The sequence below is a fragment of the Frankliniella occidentalis genome, unplaced genomic scaffold, assembly GCF_000697945.3.
Source record: "Frankliniella occidentalis isolate FOCC.00 unplaced genomic scaffold, Focc_3.1 Scaffold25, whole genome shotgun sequence".
Lineage (NCBI taxonomy): Eukaryota > Metazoa > Arthropoda > Insecta > Thysanoptera > Thripidae > Frankliniella > Frankliniella occidentalis.
The window spans coordinates 597,384-614,691 of record NW_026267155.1 but is presented as its reverse complement, the minus strand read 5'-3'; the positions used below and the strand labels follow the sequence as shown (position 1 = coordinate 614,691).

Sequence of the window (17,308 nt, the reverse complement as noted above, 5' to 3'; positions counted from 1 at the left end):
AGTAGAAATGTTCTAAAATAAAATGGAAAATGAATAAAACTTTCCAGTTAAAAATAAAGAGATTTTTCTCTAATTTTGAACGAGTACCCTTCTGGTAAATTAGAATCTCTAACCATGCCCGCCCTCGTTTCTCCCCACGCAGGCACCAGCAGCCAGAGCTGCAAAGGCGACTCCAACTCCTCCATCGACGAGACCCCCTCCGTGGACGAGTCAAGCTGCTCGACCGCCACCAGCCGCGTGGGCTACCAGTACGGCAGCCTCGAGGTGCTGACGGACCCGGGCCTCGGCGACGGCCACGGACCTCGGGTGCCGCCGAGCCCCAACCACGTCGTCACCTATAACCGGGTCATGAGCAACCACCGGTCAGTGACCAAGCCCAAGGACGTCAAGTACAAGCGCATCAACAAGGCCAAGTCCAAAAGTCTGGAGGAACTGCGGGGCCGCCTGAGAAACTGGGTCGACAAGGGCATAACGTCTACCAAGTTCATATCCCTCGACCAGTCGTACGCGTGAGCAACCCCCACCCCCCACCCCTATTTTTTAAAAAAAACGTCGTTGCAGATGTTTGCCGACGAGCTTCCGATATTGTGACGGAATTGGACTTCTTGAGTGGGGACATGATCTCGCTCCGGGTCCCCTTCGCCGTTTGTAGCCATCGAGATAAAAAAATTATGTGTAAATAGCTTGATCCGTTACAGCTTTCGATTTATTGTCTTAAGTGTCTCGCGATTCTCGATATTTGTGTAAAATGTGTGTGATTATGTTTGTTTTTACAGTGTACAATGTCGTACATCTGCTGCAGACTTCTCTTTTTAACTTGCTGGCTCTTGGAGGCAAATTTTTATAAATTGCGGCTTAGTCCAGTTTGTGTCACTGACAAATTATCTAGTCACTTGTATTCGATAATGTATTTTAAGAAATCTATTAAAACATGCCTAAGTGTTATGTGAAATATTTGATTGACATGTTTGACTATTAATTCAAGTTGGAAAAAGTGATGCTTGAGTTTGTAAATACCTCAATACTGAAGTGCAATTGTATGAGACAAATTATTTTGTATTTATTGTGTGGTGAAAAAATTGATGAGCTGTGCTCTCTAGGTTGATGTGAGTAAAAAGAGTCTCAATAAACTTCTGGATTGACCAAAAACTAAAATTATTGTTTTTAATTTTAAATAAATTTTACAACAGGCTGCAATAAGAATTCTAAAACAAACTAAAATCGAAGATGGGGCTTTTCTTTAACCATATACCTGGAACAGAAGTTAGTATTAATTGCTATATCTGCTAACATCAATACAGACATTTTCACTTGGTATAATTCCTCACTTGTCTAATTTCTCCCAAACGACCATGAGGGCAGCTCTGTCCAAATGTCTCTTTGTTCTTGACAGTTGCACCACATGAACTGCCCATGAACCAACATTGGCATCCAGCTTCATTTCATCATACTTCAAGTGAAATGCACAAACTAGAGGGAAGAAAAAATGGAGAGAAAGGATCACTCACAACTGCAGTTTAAGATCAAAACTAGGAAAGAGATTCAAATATGTGGTCCTCACTTTTTGAAAATATCTCAACAGGGTTCCCACCCCACGGCCAACCCTTAAACTGCCAGGCAGGCCCCATGACGAACACTGCCACAACCCGTTCCCAGTCTCCAGGATTTAGCTTTCCTGGGTTATCAACTATACGGTAAGGAACTGTTAAACCACCTTCTTTTCTTCTCTGCAGTAAAATTTCATTGTCCCTTTTCGCACCTTGTGCTTTCTTTTCTTCTGTACTAACAAACCTGTAGAAATGATTAAAAATATTAATGTTGAGCTTTAATGGAGGTGGTGATATAGTTTTAAAAGGGTTGACACTTACTTTAGATCTTGTAGAACATCCCTGGCATTGTACATGGTTATGAGTGATGTATTTGCAGCAGGTATAATAATGATAGGTGTTCTTGATGGGCGCTTATTTGCTGGTAAAGAACTCATACTATTACCAACACGCGGCTGAAAATACAAGTAATGAGTTAGAACTTCAGCAAATATTTATGTTATGGCCAGCTATTCACTGGATAAAAGGTACCTGAGATTGAGGGGCTGGCATGGTAGGATTGGGTTGGGGTGCTGGCTTCTTCGGTTGAGTTCCTTCAGTTACAGACTTCAGTGTCATACCATGGTAAGTACCCATGGTATCAATTTTAAAGCCCTCCGTTTCTAAAAAGATATTATAACAAAGCTTCAATTATATTACACTTAATACTCAGATGCTTGGTTAGTAAATAGATAAGGCCTTTACCCTCTTTTTGTCGGATAAATCTTTCCTGATCGTAACGGTTGTACATGGCAGGTTGAGGCACAGTTCGCATGGGTGTTGCTCTTGGAGTAATGGCAGGTGTGGGCTGTGGTGGTCTGTTTCTGCCCTCCTCACGAGCTTTGATAGATCCCAAGATAGCTAAAATGTTCTTACCAAACATCTGAACAAAATTGATAAAGTGTAAAATCATAAACCAAGTTAACAACAAAAAACAGTTGTGAGACTGTGATCTTTTATACCTTGCCTGTGCTCTGTAAGATTGTGGTTCTTGTTCGCCACTGTCTTTCTCTTGACAAAATATCTTTGGTTACATCTACATCAAAATCAAGCATGCCTCGAAGATCTGAACCCAAGCCCGGTTCATCAGTACCCTTGATAGTAGTTCTCTTCTTGGCAAGACGCTTTGCCTTGATGGCGGCAATTTTTTCCACTGACATAGCCTCAGACAAAGATCTGCAAAAAAAAAACAATATTTAGCAATTGACTCATTCAGACCTTTACCTACTGTAGATTATCTAAGAATGAGGCTGCTTTACTTGATGTTGTCAATGGTGACTGAAGCCTCTTTAGGTGCATCTAGACGGGCAGCAAGCTGCTCTTTCACTCGTTGTACTTGAAGTTCTTCTAGCCGTGGCTTCTTTGCCATGGTTTCAACACTTTCTGTTTCTGCTGTGCGTTTGACTTGTGTTGGAATCTCAAGAGGTGCAGATTTATCGATACTGGCAGCAATAGCTGTTTCTCCATTGAGATATGCCAACAGATCTTTACGATCTGGACGGCGTACAACTGGGATGTTTTCAGCCTAGAAATAATAATGAAAGTAAAGTGGAAAACACACAAAAAAGTAAAAATGATGCAGTAGATGCAAGGTTACGTACAGCAGCTTGTCTGACATAAACCGGGTGAGAGGGTCCAACATTTTTGAGTAAAAATAGTAGGCATTCCAAAGTGTAATATTCCTTGGGAGCTCCATCTTTGCCAGAACTGAAATAAAAGGAATTAAATTAAAAACGATCAAACAAAATATATGACAGTGCAATGTCAGCAGGTGATACAAAATTTTAATAATTAGGGAAGAACATGCTAGATGACAACTTACAGACACAAGCAACTTAATATTTAAAAAACAGTAGCATAACTTCTAAATAGAACCAGGCAATAAAAGCATGAAAGATCAGCAAAGTAATTGAAATTCAATGACATATTGAAAATGCTTTTGAATGTAAAGTTAATTGAGGTTACAAAATACAAAAGCTTATCGTTGACGTAACCGTTTAATTTTAAATAACTATGGAAGTTTTCGATAAAGCAGCAGGTGTGTGGCTTTTGAAATTGCCGAACTAGTTTGCTCAAGTAGATAAAAATAAAAACAACAAACATTAACACATAACCAAGATACATACCCCCACATCAAGTAGTTTGTTTTCACATTTTTGGGCCAGGAAAACTCCCCGAAAATGATTTGATTTTCCCTTTCAATAATTTCTTTTTTGTTAACATTATACTGCCTGAGTAAACTGAGCGGATCAGCCATTTTGGCTAAATTCTATATTTTTCAACTAAAGTTTAACACTGATTTCCCCTGAGAAATGGCCTCCGTTGACGGCATACGGAGTGGGGGAGGGGGGGGGGGGGTAAATAGCTCAAACCCAAACAAACCAAGCAGGAAGGCTGTAAAAGCTTGCGGGAAAGGGAGTCAGGGATAGCCAATTCTTCAGCGAAAACTACCTGAAACATAAGGATCTTTCTACAATTATTCGGAGTGATTTTGAATGTATTAATTTCTTTTAAAAGTTTTTATAAGTTTTTCTTGTTTTTTTACCATTGTAGAGAACTTAGAAATCTTTTTTTAAATTTTGTGTGTATGTGTGTAGTGTGGCACTCGCTATGTTGTTTTTTTTCTACTATTGTTGTTCAATTTCATTCAAGTAAGTTGTATCTTGCTTGTATGTTTTTCTTGAAATAGCCTGAGATCTCTGTATCAATATGTCGTACTCGTTCGACAACGATTTATTCGTCACGGAAAATGGTGCTGCCATGTGTTTTAACGTCGAGGGATGCCTGAATGCGGAGGAACTCGCAGACTACATCCAGGTTGGCTTCTTATTACTACCCTATGGTTGTGATTAATTCTTTATTTAATCCTCATTGAAGAGTTCTTTCTTCTACTTCTAATCTCTTAATTCTGTTCAATCCGTCTATAGCATGCTGGAGGGAAAGTCAAAAAGGATACCACAGGACCGCATACCATCACATTTACAGGATCACAGAATGTTGACTCCGAGCTCTCAGGGAATGTTGAAGTGTACTCTTCGGAATACATTACGAAATGTTGTACAAAAAATAAGCTATTTGACTTGAACAAGTTTAGGTAGACCTATTATTTGTCTAACGCTTTACTGTATTATTTCAAGGATTATCTTGAGTGTTGTTAACACGTTAATATCATTTTTATTTCAGATGTAGCTCTGCAAGTATTTTTAAAGATGAATTCAATGCTATGGATGTCCTCCAACAGAAATTAAGCTGGGAAGATGCACAGAAACTGTAAGTTTTTAATGTTTTTATTTTCTGTAAAGAGTGCAGATAGTTACAATTTGTTAGAAGTACAAGCAATTGATCTTTATTTTTGTTGTATCTAGCTTGATTACCAACCATAAAGAGCCAGACACCAAAAGATTGTCCCTACCAGGAAACAGTTTGTCAGCATCTAGTGTCAGCAATGGCAGTTCAAGATCTAACAAAGTAGTTCTTACCCAAGCTTTAGGACCAAGAACAACGACAAAGTATACTCGCCACTTGCATACTGTCACATTAAAACTTTTCTCTTTTCTAAGTCAAATTATCTAATTCTTTAATCAATTTTTCACCTTTTAAGATATCGCTGTGAATTTACGACAAAAGAGAGAAAAGAAATGGTGCAATTTTTGCAAGATAAGAAAGGGTATGATGAATTAAGAGGCACAGCTATTTGGAAAAGAATGAGTGTTGTGAGTTTTAATTTATTCATGAATGTGTTTGTCCCCTTATGACCTAATCAATTCTAAATTTATTCAAGTTTTGTCACCTTTCTTATTTTTTTAAGAAATTCCCCAATCACACTTGGATGAGTCTGAAAGAACATTTCAATAAAAAAATTATGCCATTCATTGGTACCAGTACTTATGGCTTGCCAGACAATGAAGTACAGAGATTCAGGTCTGTTGAACTATGCTTTCATATCTATACTTTTTGTGTTGTGCATGTATATATTTCCTTTATTATTAATCATATTTTCCTCTTTTAAACTAGAAAGGGTATGAGGATGTCTATAAAGCGCAAACCAGTGCCATCGTGAGTACTTGATCTTTAGCCCTTTTTATATTGTTCTTTACTCATCCTTGTCCTCAAACTGACCTTTTATTTTCAGTAATCAATATACTGAAGATGATGATGAAGTAATTCTGGAATATGTGTCGGCAAAGGGCAAAAATGCCAAATTAGGGGGTAATACTTTTTGGCAAGAAATGCAGGAGAAGAATACTCTACCAGGTAAATGCTCTTCTTTTACAACATGGAGTTTGGTCTGTTACTCCATCATGGAGTAATAGACCGAGTACCTATGCTCTGTGCTCCTGGGACCTATTAACTATGAAGTAAATGAAGTAAATATATCTTAAGTTCTGTACTGTCTACAAAAAGTTTATTTGCTCCTTTAGGTCGTTCCTGGCATTCTGTGAGGGAACGTTATTTAAAGTACTTGCGGAATACTCCTTTTTCACCATCAAGTAAGACAGTTTTTGAATACTTTTCATCAGCCTTTCTTTTGTTTATAAACCAAACTAACAATTATCTGTCTAGCAAAATGCACCATCCTAAGTTTTTGTCTGTGATTTTTGCAGGTTCCATAAGGAAAAAATCCCCTGGAAAGAGAAAAACATCTCCAATCATAGAGACTAGTTCAGATTCTGATGGTGACAAGTCACAGACAGATGAGATGATGAAAGACGAGGAAAAGAAAATTTCAGCTCAGAGGGAGTCAGAGAAAGTTAAAAACCAAGTAAAAGAAATGGGCCATGAGGCAACAGCATGCAAAAAAAGAAAGAAGCTCTTTACCTTACCTGATAACTTTGATTCTCCGAATTCACACATACCTGACTTCAGTCCAGTTTCTGAGAAACGAACAGGACCCTCCATGTTAGATATCCTGCGGAGAAGGCATCAAAGGGAGGCTGAAGCAAAACAAAGAAACTTTAGGGTGCTGAAGAAGAAACGAGCTCTATCCCAGGAAATGTATGAACATCATAGTGAAGATGAACAGCAAGATGAAAACAAGCCTCAAGGTGGAGAGAAACAATCTCGTGGTGATGAACACCTAAGTGAAGATGAGCAGCGGGATGAAAACAAGCCCCGAGAGAAACAATCTCATGGTAATGAACACCAAAGTGAAGATGAACTGTTAGATGACGAAGAGCAAAGTGGAAAAGAACAGTTAGATGATGAGCACCAATGTCAAGGACAAGGGTTAATAAATGATGATCACCAAAGTGAAGATGAACTCTTAGACGATGAAGAGAAAAGAGGAAAAGAACGCGTAGATGATAAACAGGAAGGTCTTTGTCAAGGAGAACAGGTAGAGATTCATGATGATTTACTAAATTACAATGAGAAGCACACCAGAGATGAAGAGCAACATGACAATCAGTCGGACACAACCATTGAAACAGATTTGCCCAGCAGTCTTAGTATGCATGTCAATAATCCCTCTAATGAGATTAATTCCTATGATGATGAACAAGGGGAAAGTGATGACAGCGATTGGTCAATTGATGGTCTTCACTCTCGAGGACCTTATGTTAAGAAGCCTAGAAGAAATAATGAGACATCCAAACAAAGTGAAGAGCAAAGGCAATCAGTCAGTGTACCTGTCGCACCTAAACCCAATCCCACTGTTGAAACCCCCAACCCAGAAGAAATTGTCAAGAAGACAACTTTAGCTCCATCAGATGCTTTACAGCAGGATTGCTCTGAGGAGCCTTTTGACTTCCTGGGTGACATGACACACTTTGATGAAGTACCAGTTCATAGTGGTGTCACTTTGATAGGAACTGAAAAAAGTCAATTCAGTAACTTAGCAGAGAATAGTCAGATTATTGATGATTCTCAAGCAGCTGTGAATGAAAAGGCAGAAAGTGAGAGGCCCATAGCTATATTAAGTACTATGTTAAGTACAGAAAATAATACATCCTTCGAACCTCTTTGCCATAGTACTCAGAAAAATAAATTATTGACCAAAAGTGTGTCAGTGCAGGTAAAAGAGAAGGTCAATGTAGCCACTCAGACTGACCCCGTTCTAATTTTTCCATTAGATGGTGGCTCAGTTAACAATTCACCTCAGCTTTCACCTAAGAGGCCTCAAATGAAACTGAGGAAACGACCATCATCTTCTAAAGCAGAAAATGCTGATGAATCGTTTGATTCTCCCTCACCAGCAACTGCTGCCATGAAAATTCTCTGCACACCTCCCCGCAAGAGGATCACTCGCTCTGCTGTCAGAGAGTCAGACTCTGAGGAGGGGTTGTCACCAAAATTCACTCCAACAAAGTGATTCATTCATTTACTTTCAGAGTAATAAAATTAAGAATGATTTATTTTTTGAATACTTTGTTAACATTATTACAGATTTGTTCTGGATTCTCATGTAGAACAAAATAAATATATATTTTTTTTAAAAGAATTAAAGAATTTTGTGCGTTACTCCCTTTCAATCAACAAGAGAAAATATATCTCCATCTCCATCTCCCGCCTCTTCGCCCCCCCCCCCCTCTCGAATCTTGCTGAAATGCTGAAACAAATCGAAACGATAGTCGATGTTGGTAAACACGACCGGGACCGGCTGTCACAAAGATGGCGGGGGCGGGAGAAATGGATTGTGAAATGAAAAACATAAACGATCAGCATGTCAATATTGACACTCTCAGAAAATTGGTCCGATCGTATTTGGATTTAGTAAGTTTTGAGCCTTTTCATTTCACTGGAATTTTTCTACTTGCTTCAAATGCCTCTTTTAGGTTATGGTGTTTTCTGTTTTGCCTCTCTGACCTTTCACTTTCAAGCAATCTAGTACAATTTGATTTTCTTGTTTGGCTATAAATTCAATATTTTTGAACATTTAAATCATAATGTGCGTTGATAATATAATAACTTTTTTTTTCTCACCCACATTCAGCATCAATACAATGCAGCATTATTCTGGGCAGACAAAGTTGTATCTCTTTCTAATGATGATCCTAAGGACGTGTACTGGCTAGCTCAATGTATGTTTCACCTAAGACAGTATCATCGAGCTGTTCATTTGATTCGGAGTAAAGAGCTTGACAAGGTTTGTTCTCTCTCAGAGCTAAGTGCACAGGTGCATTGTTGTGGTTATATTTTCTCATTTATTTTATTTCGTATTCTTTGTCAATCAATCAATTTTTAGACTCATCCTCTTTGCCATTATTTGACGGTTAGAAGCTTATTAGCAGCCAGCTGCTATTCTGATGCTCTTCAGCTTCTTACAATGGTCGAGAATGATAATAGCTTGTCCCGCACAACTCGTAATACAAGTATAGACTCTATGGGTGATGGGATGATGTATTCTGAATGCCCAGCCAATGTGAGCAAATCAAAAAAACTTTGACTTTTTTTTTAATAATTTCTAAAATTGAAGGTGTTTCTTATTTCTCTTACTTTACTTCCAGTTGCAGAGTAGTATATTATTTCTGAAGGGGCAAGTCTTGGAAGCTATGGACAATAGAGAATTAGCAGCTGATTGTTACAGACAAGCCCTGCGATGTGATGTATTTTGTTATGAAGCATTTGAAGCTCTTATTCAACATCACATGCTGTCATCTTGGGAAGGTCTGTTGGTCTGTTCTTGTTATTGCTTCTCTGAACAGATGATATTTAGATTTCAATAAATTTTTTAATGTAATCTCTTTTCTAGAAATGGAGCTACTGGATTCCATTCCTTATTCTGAGCAGTGCAGCACACCATCTGAAGCATCTTTTCTGCGTCAGCTTTATGAAACAAAGTTAAACAAATACCAAGGTTCCCCTCAGCAGTTGTCAGAAATAAAATCAAATAAATATCCAGGGCAGTACCCAGAAACACCAGTCTCAGGTGCAGCACCAAGTCCTTCAGGGTCTGTCTTCAAGGGCAAGTTGGCCCTTGACATCTCTCAAAGCTCTGCTGACTCACTTAAACCAGTTTCCCGTCCTGTTGATTCTCTGCCTAATCTTGTTGTCAAATTGATGCCCCAAAATTTGGATGTCTTAGTATCAAAAGCAGAAAGACTTTTCTACAACTGTAAATTCCAACACTGTCTAAAGCTAACAGAAGAGTGAGTAGTGCATTAAATTCTTATTGCGAAGAAATCATCTGTCAAGAAAAACAATTCAAAGTGCATTAATGGATGTGTTTCTTTTTTTTTCCAGTGTTCTCAAGAAAGATCCATATCACAGTAGTTGCTTGTGTGTTCACATTGGCTGTTTAGTAGAACTAAAGAAAAGCAATCGTCAGTATTTTCAAGAACCATTTAATTTTATTAATCTAAACCAGTCGACTAACTATCTAATGATCACGTCCCTCTTTCTTACAGAATTGTTCTACCTAGCTCATAGATTAGTTGATCTTCATCCAGAAATGGCCATTTCTTGGTTTGCAGTAGGCTGCTACTACTATATAATTGGTAATCATTATTTGTAGAATGAGTACATTTGTAATTTTTCAGTTGAAAAAACTTCCTTTTGTTTGTTGTTTTTAGGTAAAAGTGACCCTGCTAGGAGATATTTAACAAAAGCCACTGTTCTTGATCGGCTATTTGGGCCAGCGTGGCTTGCTTTTGGACATTCTTTTGCTGCTGAGAATGAGCATGACCAAGCAATGTCTGCTTACTTCAAGGCGTCTCAACTTATGAAAGGGTGACCATTCAAAATGATATAATTATTTGATATTGCAGCATTACTATATGTGAATGGTTTCTCTATCTATCTATCTATTAATTTGATGGTCCTTATGTTGCAGGTGCCATTTACCTCTTCTTTACATTGGCTTAGAATGTGGTTTAACAAATAGTTGCAAACTAGCAGACAAATTTTTCTTACAAGCACAAAATATTGCCCCCCAAGACCCGTTTGTTATGCACGAACTGGGAGTGATAGCTTTCCAAAACAGAGAGTAAGACTTCAACTTTTTCTGTTAACAGACAATGGAAAAAATGTCATTGTTTCTTTCCAATCCAACATGTATGATGTTTTGTTTTTTTTACCAGGTATGAAAGAGCTGAGAAACACTTTGAAGATGCTCTTAAATTAGTTCGCTCTATTGATGACTCTGTTGCTGAGAAGTGGGAACCACTTTTAAACAATCTTGGCCATGTCTCCAGGAAAAGATGCAAATTTCAAATGGCTCTAGAATATCACCAACAAGTAATACTTTTTGAATTCCATTTTATTTCATTTTGTAAGTTTAAGAAACAATGGTAGTAATTTTCTTTTTATTGCAGGCATTAGTGTTGCGGCCATTAAATCCTTCTACTTTTTCTGCCATGGGTTATACACATGCCATGATGGGTAACACCTTGGAAGCTGTCGACTGTTTTCACAAAGCCTTGGGTCTTCGTCGTGATGATACTTTCAGTACAACAATGCTAACATATGTTATCGAACAACTTGTTGATGACACACAACCATTTGAGGGTATGTATCAATTGGAAAGATTAAACTCAATTCTATTTACTGTTAGCACCTCAGTGGTTTTTGTATTATTATTTCTTGTCTTTGTATTCATAGGGGCCCCAGACAAAATGCCTGTTTTTAGAAGCAAAAAAGGTTCTTCATCTCGAGTGCACAGAATAATTTCATATGATGATCAGAATCCTGATGATGCTAGTATGAACATTGATGAAGAAACAGATAATGTAGCCCCCATAAGTGACACTGTAAATGTTTCAGAGATTGCCAATGTCACTGCAGATTCCTCAACCCTTAGCTTTGAGGTTGAAATGCATGATTCATCATCACAAACCTTAGATAAAGATTCTGCATAGCACATCAATTGCGACTGAGACAACTAGAACTCCATTTCATTTGTTAATAATTATGAAAATAAAAATAAATGTCTTGCCCCCTTTCAGTCTTTGAAGGGTGAAGTGCTTACTCCTGCAGTGTTTTCTTGGCATTACCAAAATAGAAGTTAGTTGTATTATTTTGTTGCAGTTGATGTGTTGTTGTGTATCCACTTTATAGTTTTAAAAAATAAATAAAAAATAATCACTTCTGTAATCGTTTGTTGCCTAGTGGAGTGTGTTAAAATTATTTGATAAACTTTTAATCACTCATAAGATATTTCTTATTTGCTCTCCTCCCTTCAGTTTACCATTGTGGCTGTCACTAGATTTGAATTTGAATCCATTCGCGTTCAAGCTCTGACCTGACAGCCAATCACTGCTGCGCTCTTGGTGACGTCAGATATCAGCTGTACGGGGGAGGGGGGAGGAAGGTCGGGAGGGGGGAAGGTGAAGTGCAGCCAAGAGCTCCCTCAGCCCAACTGCCATCATTGCTCCACACCAGGTTTGGCACTGCTCGGTAAAGTAACTCCTCTTTCTTCTTTTGAAGGGACATGATCACGTATGTCGGAAGAAATCAAATGGGAGCAGGAATGTGCGCATATTTCTTTTAATTTCAAACATTAACCAGTAATCAAAAGCGAGTTTTATCTCAACGTGACTGCTGTTTCTGGTCCCGGACTAGCAGGGTCCCTTTTAGAGACTCATTTCCCCGCTTCATATTTTAGTAATTGAAAGGAATATTTTATTGGGTAGTGAGTTATATCACGAAAGGAGAAGAAAGCTCGTCTGCGTCGGGTAGGATCCGTCATGCCGTCTTTGCAACAGGTGAGTAACTGCATCTTACTGAGTCAAAGGGGGCGTGTTTGTGTGGACTGTAACCTGCATGAGATATTTAGATATAACATTACGGCGAATACGTTTCGTTTCGCTCATGGCCCCTTGTGTTTGTATCGTTTTGGGATAAATTTGTTCCGATTCCGAGGCAGTATGAGCCAGATACGATCACTTTTCATTCATCTATTCATCGAAAACCCTGTTGTTTGTGTTAGGTGCCTGCACCGCCGGTATTTCATTCATTAACGATCAGCTGGAAGGGGTAGACTCGTTCGTTGCCTGTTAATCTTCAAAGAGCAAGATCATCGAAGGCATCACTGTTTTCATCTGTCCGCGAGAACTCGTTCATAAATTTCTGTTGACTTTATTGAGCATATTTCTTAGTCCTACGTTAGGAAAACCTCATCCAACCCACACTGGGGGCAAAAAAATTCTTTCTGCGTAAAATACTTCTATAGTTTTCGATGTTCTTCTTCTTCGCGAAAAGCATTTGTCACGTCTAGCCTTTTCCGACTACTGTCGCATCCTCGTCGAGCGAGAGAGGGTTAGTATGGGTGTAGTAGCCATGTGTTCGGTGGGCGGCTAATGATATCGGGATTGTTATCACGGGCAGCATGTTTAAGTGACGTTTAGCTCATTTTCCGTTCCGAGGTTCACCTTCACCTCCATGTGTTGTGGTACGGTATATTTGACCGTGTATATTGACGGGTTTTAGAGGAAATATCTTTTTAGTCTTGTCCAAATTGCATTCATTGCTGTTGGAGTTATTGCGCAATCCGTGCCCCTTGCTGTGCCTTTGCTCGTCCTGCTTGTCCCATCCTGTTCCCCTGAGGGTGTCTTCTGCTCGCTACCACTTTCTCAGAATCGGTGTGTCTGAGCGAGCCGAGCCCGCTGCTGCGTGCTTAGCCGCCGCGCTGCCGCCGCCCCTGTGTGTGTGTGTGTGTGGGGGGGGGGGGGGGGTATTGTCCTGTGATCCTGAGGGGGTGGTTGCGCCCTCGTGTTATCTTATCGGAAACATCTTTTCCAGGCGGGAGAAACTGTATCAAGTAGCGACGCATCACGATTGGACTACCCCGGTTATATGGATGGTACCCTTGACGACCTTTTCCCCAGATCTCCCGGCACAGACAGTAAGTCCTGCACGCGTAACACGCTGCCGCCTCGCGTCAAGTTCTCTGTTGGTCGGATTTAACGTGTGTCTCGCTTTTGTCCGCAGGTGAGTCTTTGATGTCCATAGCTGAACTGCTGGGGCTCAACATGCCCCGCGGCTCCCTGGTGGGGGCGGGGACGGGGTCGGGCTCCCTCCAGGGGAACCATGTCGGCGGCCGCGGTCAGGTGGACTCGCAGACCGCGCCTGCTGCCCCCTTCTTCATGTCATTCTCGGTAAGTGTGTTCTTCTATGGGGCTGTGACGTGGGGAGTGCGAGGGGAGAGGGTGCAAAAGCTCTCCTAAGGGGTTGAAGGGGCGGTCGGGGTGGGTGCCAGGTACCACGGGGTTGAAGAGGAGGAGGAGGGGGGGGGGGGGTTGCTTTGCTGAGCCATCCCTATTGTGGATTACTTCAGGGGTGCCCGATCCCACCCGATCTCCTCCCCGATGATCCCGTATCGCAGTGACCGACAATGCGCTCGGCCGCGGGCCCGCCTGCCCGTTGCTGGCTGACCATCCCTTCGCCTCTGCGGCACATCACCGCCTTTGCCGAGTGCTTCGCTTGTCCAGTTTTTTGTTTGTTTGTTTGTAAATATTGGTTGTTCTGGCCGGCAGGGAGACGACAGCGGCTACCAGACCAGCCACCCCGGCAGCCCCCTGCCTCACGACATGTCCTCGCCAGGGAAGTCCGTGGCTGCTGCGGCGCGCGCTCGCGCCCGCTTGGACTCTGCGGGCACCTTCCCCCCGCTGTCTCCTTCGCCCTCCCCCTCCCCGACGGCTCAGGGCTCGGGGCCCTTCTCGCCCAGCACATCGTAAGTGGATTGAACGGTACAGGTCTCTGATTTCTCGTTGTCGTGCACGTATTTGTTTTTTACCCTTTGACCTGTTTTCTTTGCAGAGACTGGCGCAGGGCGCTCGACGAGCGCCGTCTCATGAATTCTCGATCAAATTCCCCCGAGTCTGACTCTAGTATCGGTAGTGTGGACAATACAAACCTATCTGAGCTCATGGTGAGAGATGTGGCTGACGCTGTGCGGCAAGGTTTCCCATATCTGGAACTAACGTAATTCTAATTTTTCAGAGCTGCCTGTATCGTCATGCTCGCAATCGCAGTGATTCAGGGCTGTCTACAGGCCTTCCTAGTAATGGTGATCAGCGCCAGCAGGAGCTGACTAACCTGACCAATCTCCATGCCCTGCAGGCACTGACCAACAATAATCCAAATTTGTACAACTATCAACATGATCAGCAGCTGCAGGTACATTTTCCATCTTTCCAGTGCCTCATTTTATATCTCTCTGCCCACTATCCTGGTGGTCTTACCCCTGTCATTATCTTGTCGACAGTCCCCTCTGGGTTCTCCTCTGTCCTCGCCTTTGGCACCCCCCGACAAAGCATGGAGCCCAGGGTCCTTGCCCAACTCCATGTCTGGCTCTCTGCCTGGCTCACCCCTGTATATGTCCAGCCCATTGCGAGGACCTGGGCCTCTGACCACCCCTAGCACTCCCCCCTCACCAGGCTCTAGCCCCATGGCCAGGCTCAGTCTCAGCTTGGATCAACACAGGACCCAGCGCTTGAGTGGTGGTGAGTTAAGTCTTGTAATTTTGATCTTTATCTAAATTTTTTATTTTAATTAGTTTTTTTGTCTGAATTTTCATTTACGTAGTCTCAGCAGCTGACTGTGATGCTACTTGCACTTGGAGCGGAACACTACCTACCAGGTCTTTTGAGAATCCCAACTTTTCAGTTAAGGTGAGTCCTGAAATCATTTCCCTGTTTTACCTTTTATAGTTCTCCATTTTGTGAATACAAACATTCTTACTTAATGGCTTTTAGGTGTTTCTTGGTGGAGTTCCATGGGATATAACTGAACCAATGCTTGCACATGGACTCAGACAGTTTGGTATGGTCCGTGTGGAATGGCCTGTTAGCAAACAGCCTGGTGTCCCACCACCTAAAGGGTATGCTTATATCATCATGGAATGTGAAAAGCAGGTAATTATCAAGTTGTCCCATGCAACTTTGAAATTTCAATTTTTGTGCAACTCCCAAATGAAATTGATGCTGATCCTTAAACCATATTTCATATATCTGTTAAATATTTTTGTTATTCTTCTAGGTGAAAGCCTTACTTAGGTCTTGCCGGTCCAACTTCTCAAGTGGAGGAGGGAACTGGTACTTCAAAATTTCATCTAAGAGGATGAAAGCTAAAGATGTACAAGTTATCCCTTGGATGACAAGTGACACAAATTGGGTGCGCAGCCCCTCTCAGAAATTGGATCCCGAAAAGACTGTGTTTGTTGGTGGTCTGCATGGCATGTTGAGTGCTCATGGATTGGCCATAATCATGAATGATCTGTTTGACGGTGTTGTGTATGCAGGTCAGTTTGCAGAACTTGCTGAGCTGCAATTTTTAATCTGATCAAGTTCTTCTAGCTAATTGCAGTGTACTCTTTTGTAGGAATTGATACTGACAAGTTCAAGTATCCCATTGGATCTGCCAGAGTGACCTTCAACAACAACCGCTCTTTCTTCAAAGCCATCAATTCACGTTTTGTAACAATCAAAACGGATCAGTTTTCTAAGAAAGTGCAACTCCTCCCGTATCTTGAAGACTCCCCATGCTCAGTGTGTTCAGTTCAGCATGGTCCCTACTTCTGTAGAGAGTCTTCTTGCTTCCGCTATTTCTGCCATTCCTGCTGGCAATGGGTCCATGCCCAGGGGCACCTTGCATCTCACAAACATCTGACCCGTTCTACTAAGAGTGTTCTGGCTCTTGACATTAGAGCTCCTACCCGCCGTGATCTCAACCGATTGCCTGTTGTAGATGGTCTGCAGTAATTTTATTTATGTTTAATTTTGTTTTTGTTTTTTTAAGTTTTCATTTTCCTATGACAGGAAATGTTTTCAATAACGTAGACTAGATTTTTTCTTTGGACAAAAGTCTTTTCAATGGTGCGTGCGTACTTAGAGCCTTTCATTCCTGTACCTCTGGAAACGTTTTAAGTTACATTTTTCTTAATTTAGTTGAGCAGCTTCTTGTTGGTATCTAACTTCAGTCTATATCAAGGTTGATTTGTCTATTTATAGTTTTAACAAGAGTGATAACAAATTATTATACTGTGAGATGAGGCTTTTCTTATCTAGTAGTTATTATCACCATATTTTGAAAGCCTTTAAATTAGTGACTTAAATTAAATCTTAGCATTATTTGAAGACTGTTTAAGACAACCATGGTAGTTGACACCAGCTGGGTTTTAGTATCTTGCATTAATGTATTTTAACTAGTTGCCCCATCGATTGTAGAGTAATTGACAAGACAATTAATGATGTCATTGATTTCATCCAACCATCATCTTTCAAATCATGAAGGTGAAGTAGCAATTGATATAGCAATCATAATTAACATTCTACAGCTGGTGACTGTATTGTATAAGCCTAGAACAATTTTAAGTCTGTCAGTAATTTTATGACAATGTCCAACCTTGTTCCTTTTTACTCATTCCATCATCTCATGTAAGGGAACTTTTGCAGCCTTGGACAAAACCTCTTATAGTAGGTTTTCCTTGACAAAGCTGGTTTCTTAAATGTAATTTTACCTCAGTGGAGCTACAAAAGGTTAATATTAAGTAGAATTTATTTGTCCATTTTAAAATGTGTGGTATTATACAAATCATGGGGATACTTAAAAAATGAAATCCTTGGGCCAACAGTTTGAAGCTTGCTGTGTTTTATGCGTACCTTGATTACCTTTTCTTTTTATTTTTGTTATGTCTAAGGGAAGTGTTAAATTCCTTATTGGCATTAACTTTTTCTCATGTGGTTGTGGGCAAATCATCTCTTTAAATGAAATGTCTGGCGGCGGTAGGTGTCGCTCACCAAAAATCATGCAAACTTATTGGTGAGAATCTGTCAATCTTTTTATTG

At 40.6% G+C, this 17,308-nt stretch overlaps 5 protein-coding genes across 6 annotated transcripts in view; 4 read left to right on the top strand and 1 right to left on the bottom strand.

Annotated features, from left to right (window-relative positions):
- LOC113213735 (uncharacterized) overlaps positions 1–513 on the top strand; it is an 11,322-nt gene extending 10,809 nt beyond the window's left edge. The window contains exon 4 of the mRNA XM_052265224.1: positions 143–513. Coding sequence (XP_052121184.1) covers positions 143–513 — 371 coding nt within the window. The remainder of the gene's footprint in view (positions 1–142) is intronic.
- Positions 514–1,138: 625 nt separating this feature from the next.
- LOC113213733 (parafibromin) lies at positions 1,139–3,934 on the bottom strand. The gene is made up of 10 exons (XM_026432882.2): positions 3,713–3,934; positions 3,188–3,293; positions 2,846–3,111; positions 2,549–2,762; positions 2,292–2,469; positions 2,079–2,209; positions 1,869–2,002; positions 1,562–1,791; positions 1,329–1,470; positions 1,139–1,252 (listed from the first exon to the last, which is right to left on the bottom strand). The coding sequence occupies exons 1-10, from the start codon at positions 3,841–3,843 to the stop codon at positions 1,216–1,218; spliced, it is 1,569 nt and encodes a 522-aa protein (XP_026288667.2). The 5' UTR covers positions 3,844–3,934; the 3' UTR covers positions 1,139–1,215.
- Positions 3,935–3,970: 36 nt separating this feature from the next.
- On the top strand, positions 3,971–8,072 carry LOC113213731 (cell division cycle and apoptosis regulator protein 1-like). Its single transcript, XM_026432880.2, has 11 exons — positions 3,971–4,083; positions 4,276–4,403; positions 4,514–4,680; positions 4,770–4,856; positions 4,952–5,095; positions 5,188–5,299; positions 5,395–5,507; positions 5,601–5,642; positions 5,719–5,840; positions 6,008–6,076; positions 6,191–8,072. The coding sequence occupies exons 2-11, from the start codon at positions 4,296–4,298 to the stop codon at positions 7,894–7,896; spliced, it is 2,670 nt and encodes an 889-aa protein (XP_026288665.1). The 5' UTR covers positions 3,971–4,083; positions 4,276–4,295; the 3' UTR covers positions 7,897–8,072.
- Positions 8,073–8,145: 73 nt separating this feature from the next.
- On the top strand, positions 8,146–11,674 carry LOC113213732 (cell division cycle protein 16 homolog). Its single transcript, XM_026432881.2, has 12 exons — positions 8,146–8,297; positions 8,518–8,670; positions 8,770–8,946; positions 9,032–9,191; positions 9,277–9,673; positions 9,768–9,847; positions 9,932–10,021; positions 10,097–10,253; positions 10,357–10,509; positions 10,604–10,760; positions 10,838–11,030; positions 11,124–11,674. Exons 1-12 carry the CDS (start codon positions 8,196–8,198, stop codon positions 11,378–11,380), a joined length of 2,076 nt encoding a protein of 691 aa, XP_026288666.1. The 5' UTR covers positions 8,146–8,195; the 3' UTR covers positions 11,381–11,674.
- Positions 11,675–11,855: 181 nt separating this feature from the next.
- LOC113213747 (cytoplasmic polyadenylation element-binding protein 1) overlaps positions 11,856–17,308 on the top strand; it is a gene marked incomplete in the record, with an annotated part of 19,896 nt that continues 14,443 nt past the window's right edge. The window contains 12 exon segments of one of the 2 annotated variants that reach the window (XM_026432902.2): positions 11,856–11,918; positions 12,155–12,226; positions 13,263–13,365; positions 13,452–13,618; positions 13,997–14,193; positions 14,280–14,391; positions 14,463–14,639; positions 14,728–14,965; positions 15,048–15,133; positions 15,218–15,376; positions 15,501–15,762; positions 15,843–17,308. In XM_026432902.2, the coding sequence (XP_026288687.1) occupies positions 12,209–12,226; positions 13,263–13,365; positions 13,452–13,618; positions 13,997–14,193; positions 14,280–14,391; positions 14,463–14,639; positions 14,728–14,965; positions 15,048–15,133; positions 15,218–15,376; positions 15,501–15,762; positions 15,843–16,222 (1,899 nt within the window). 2 annotated transcript variants of the gene reach the window in all.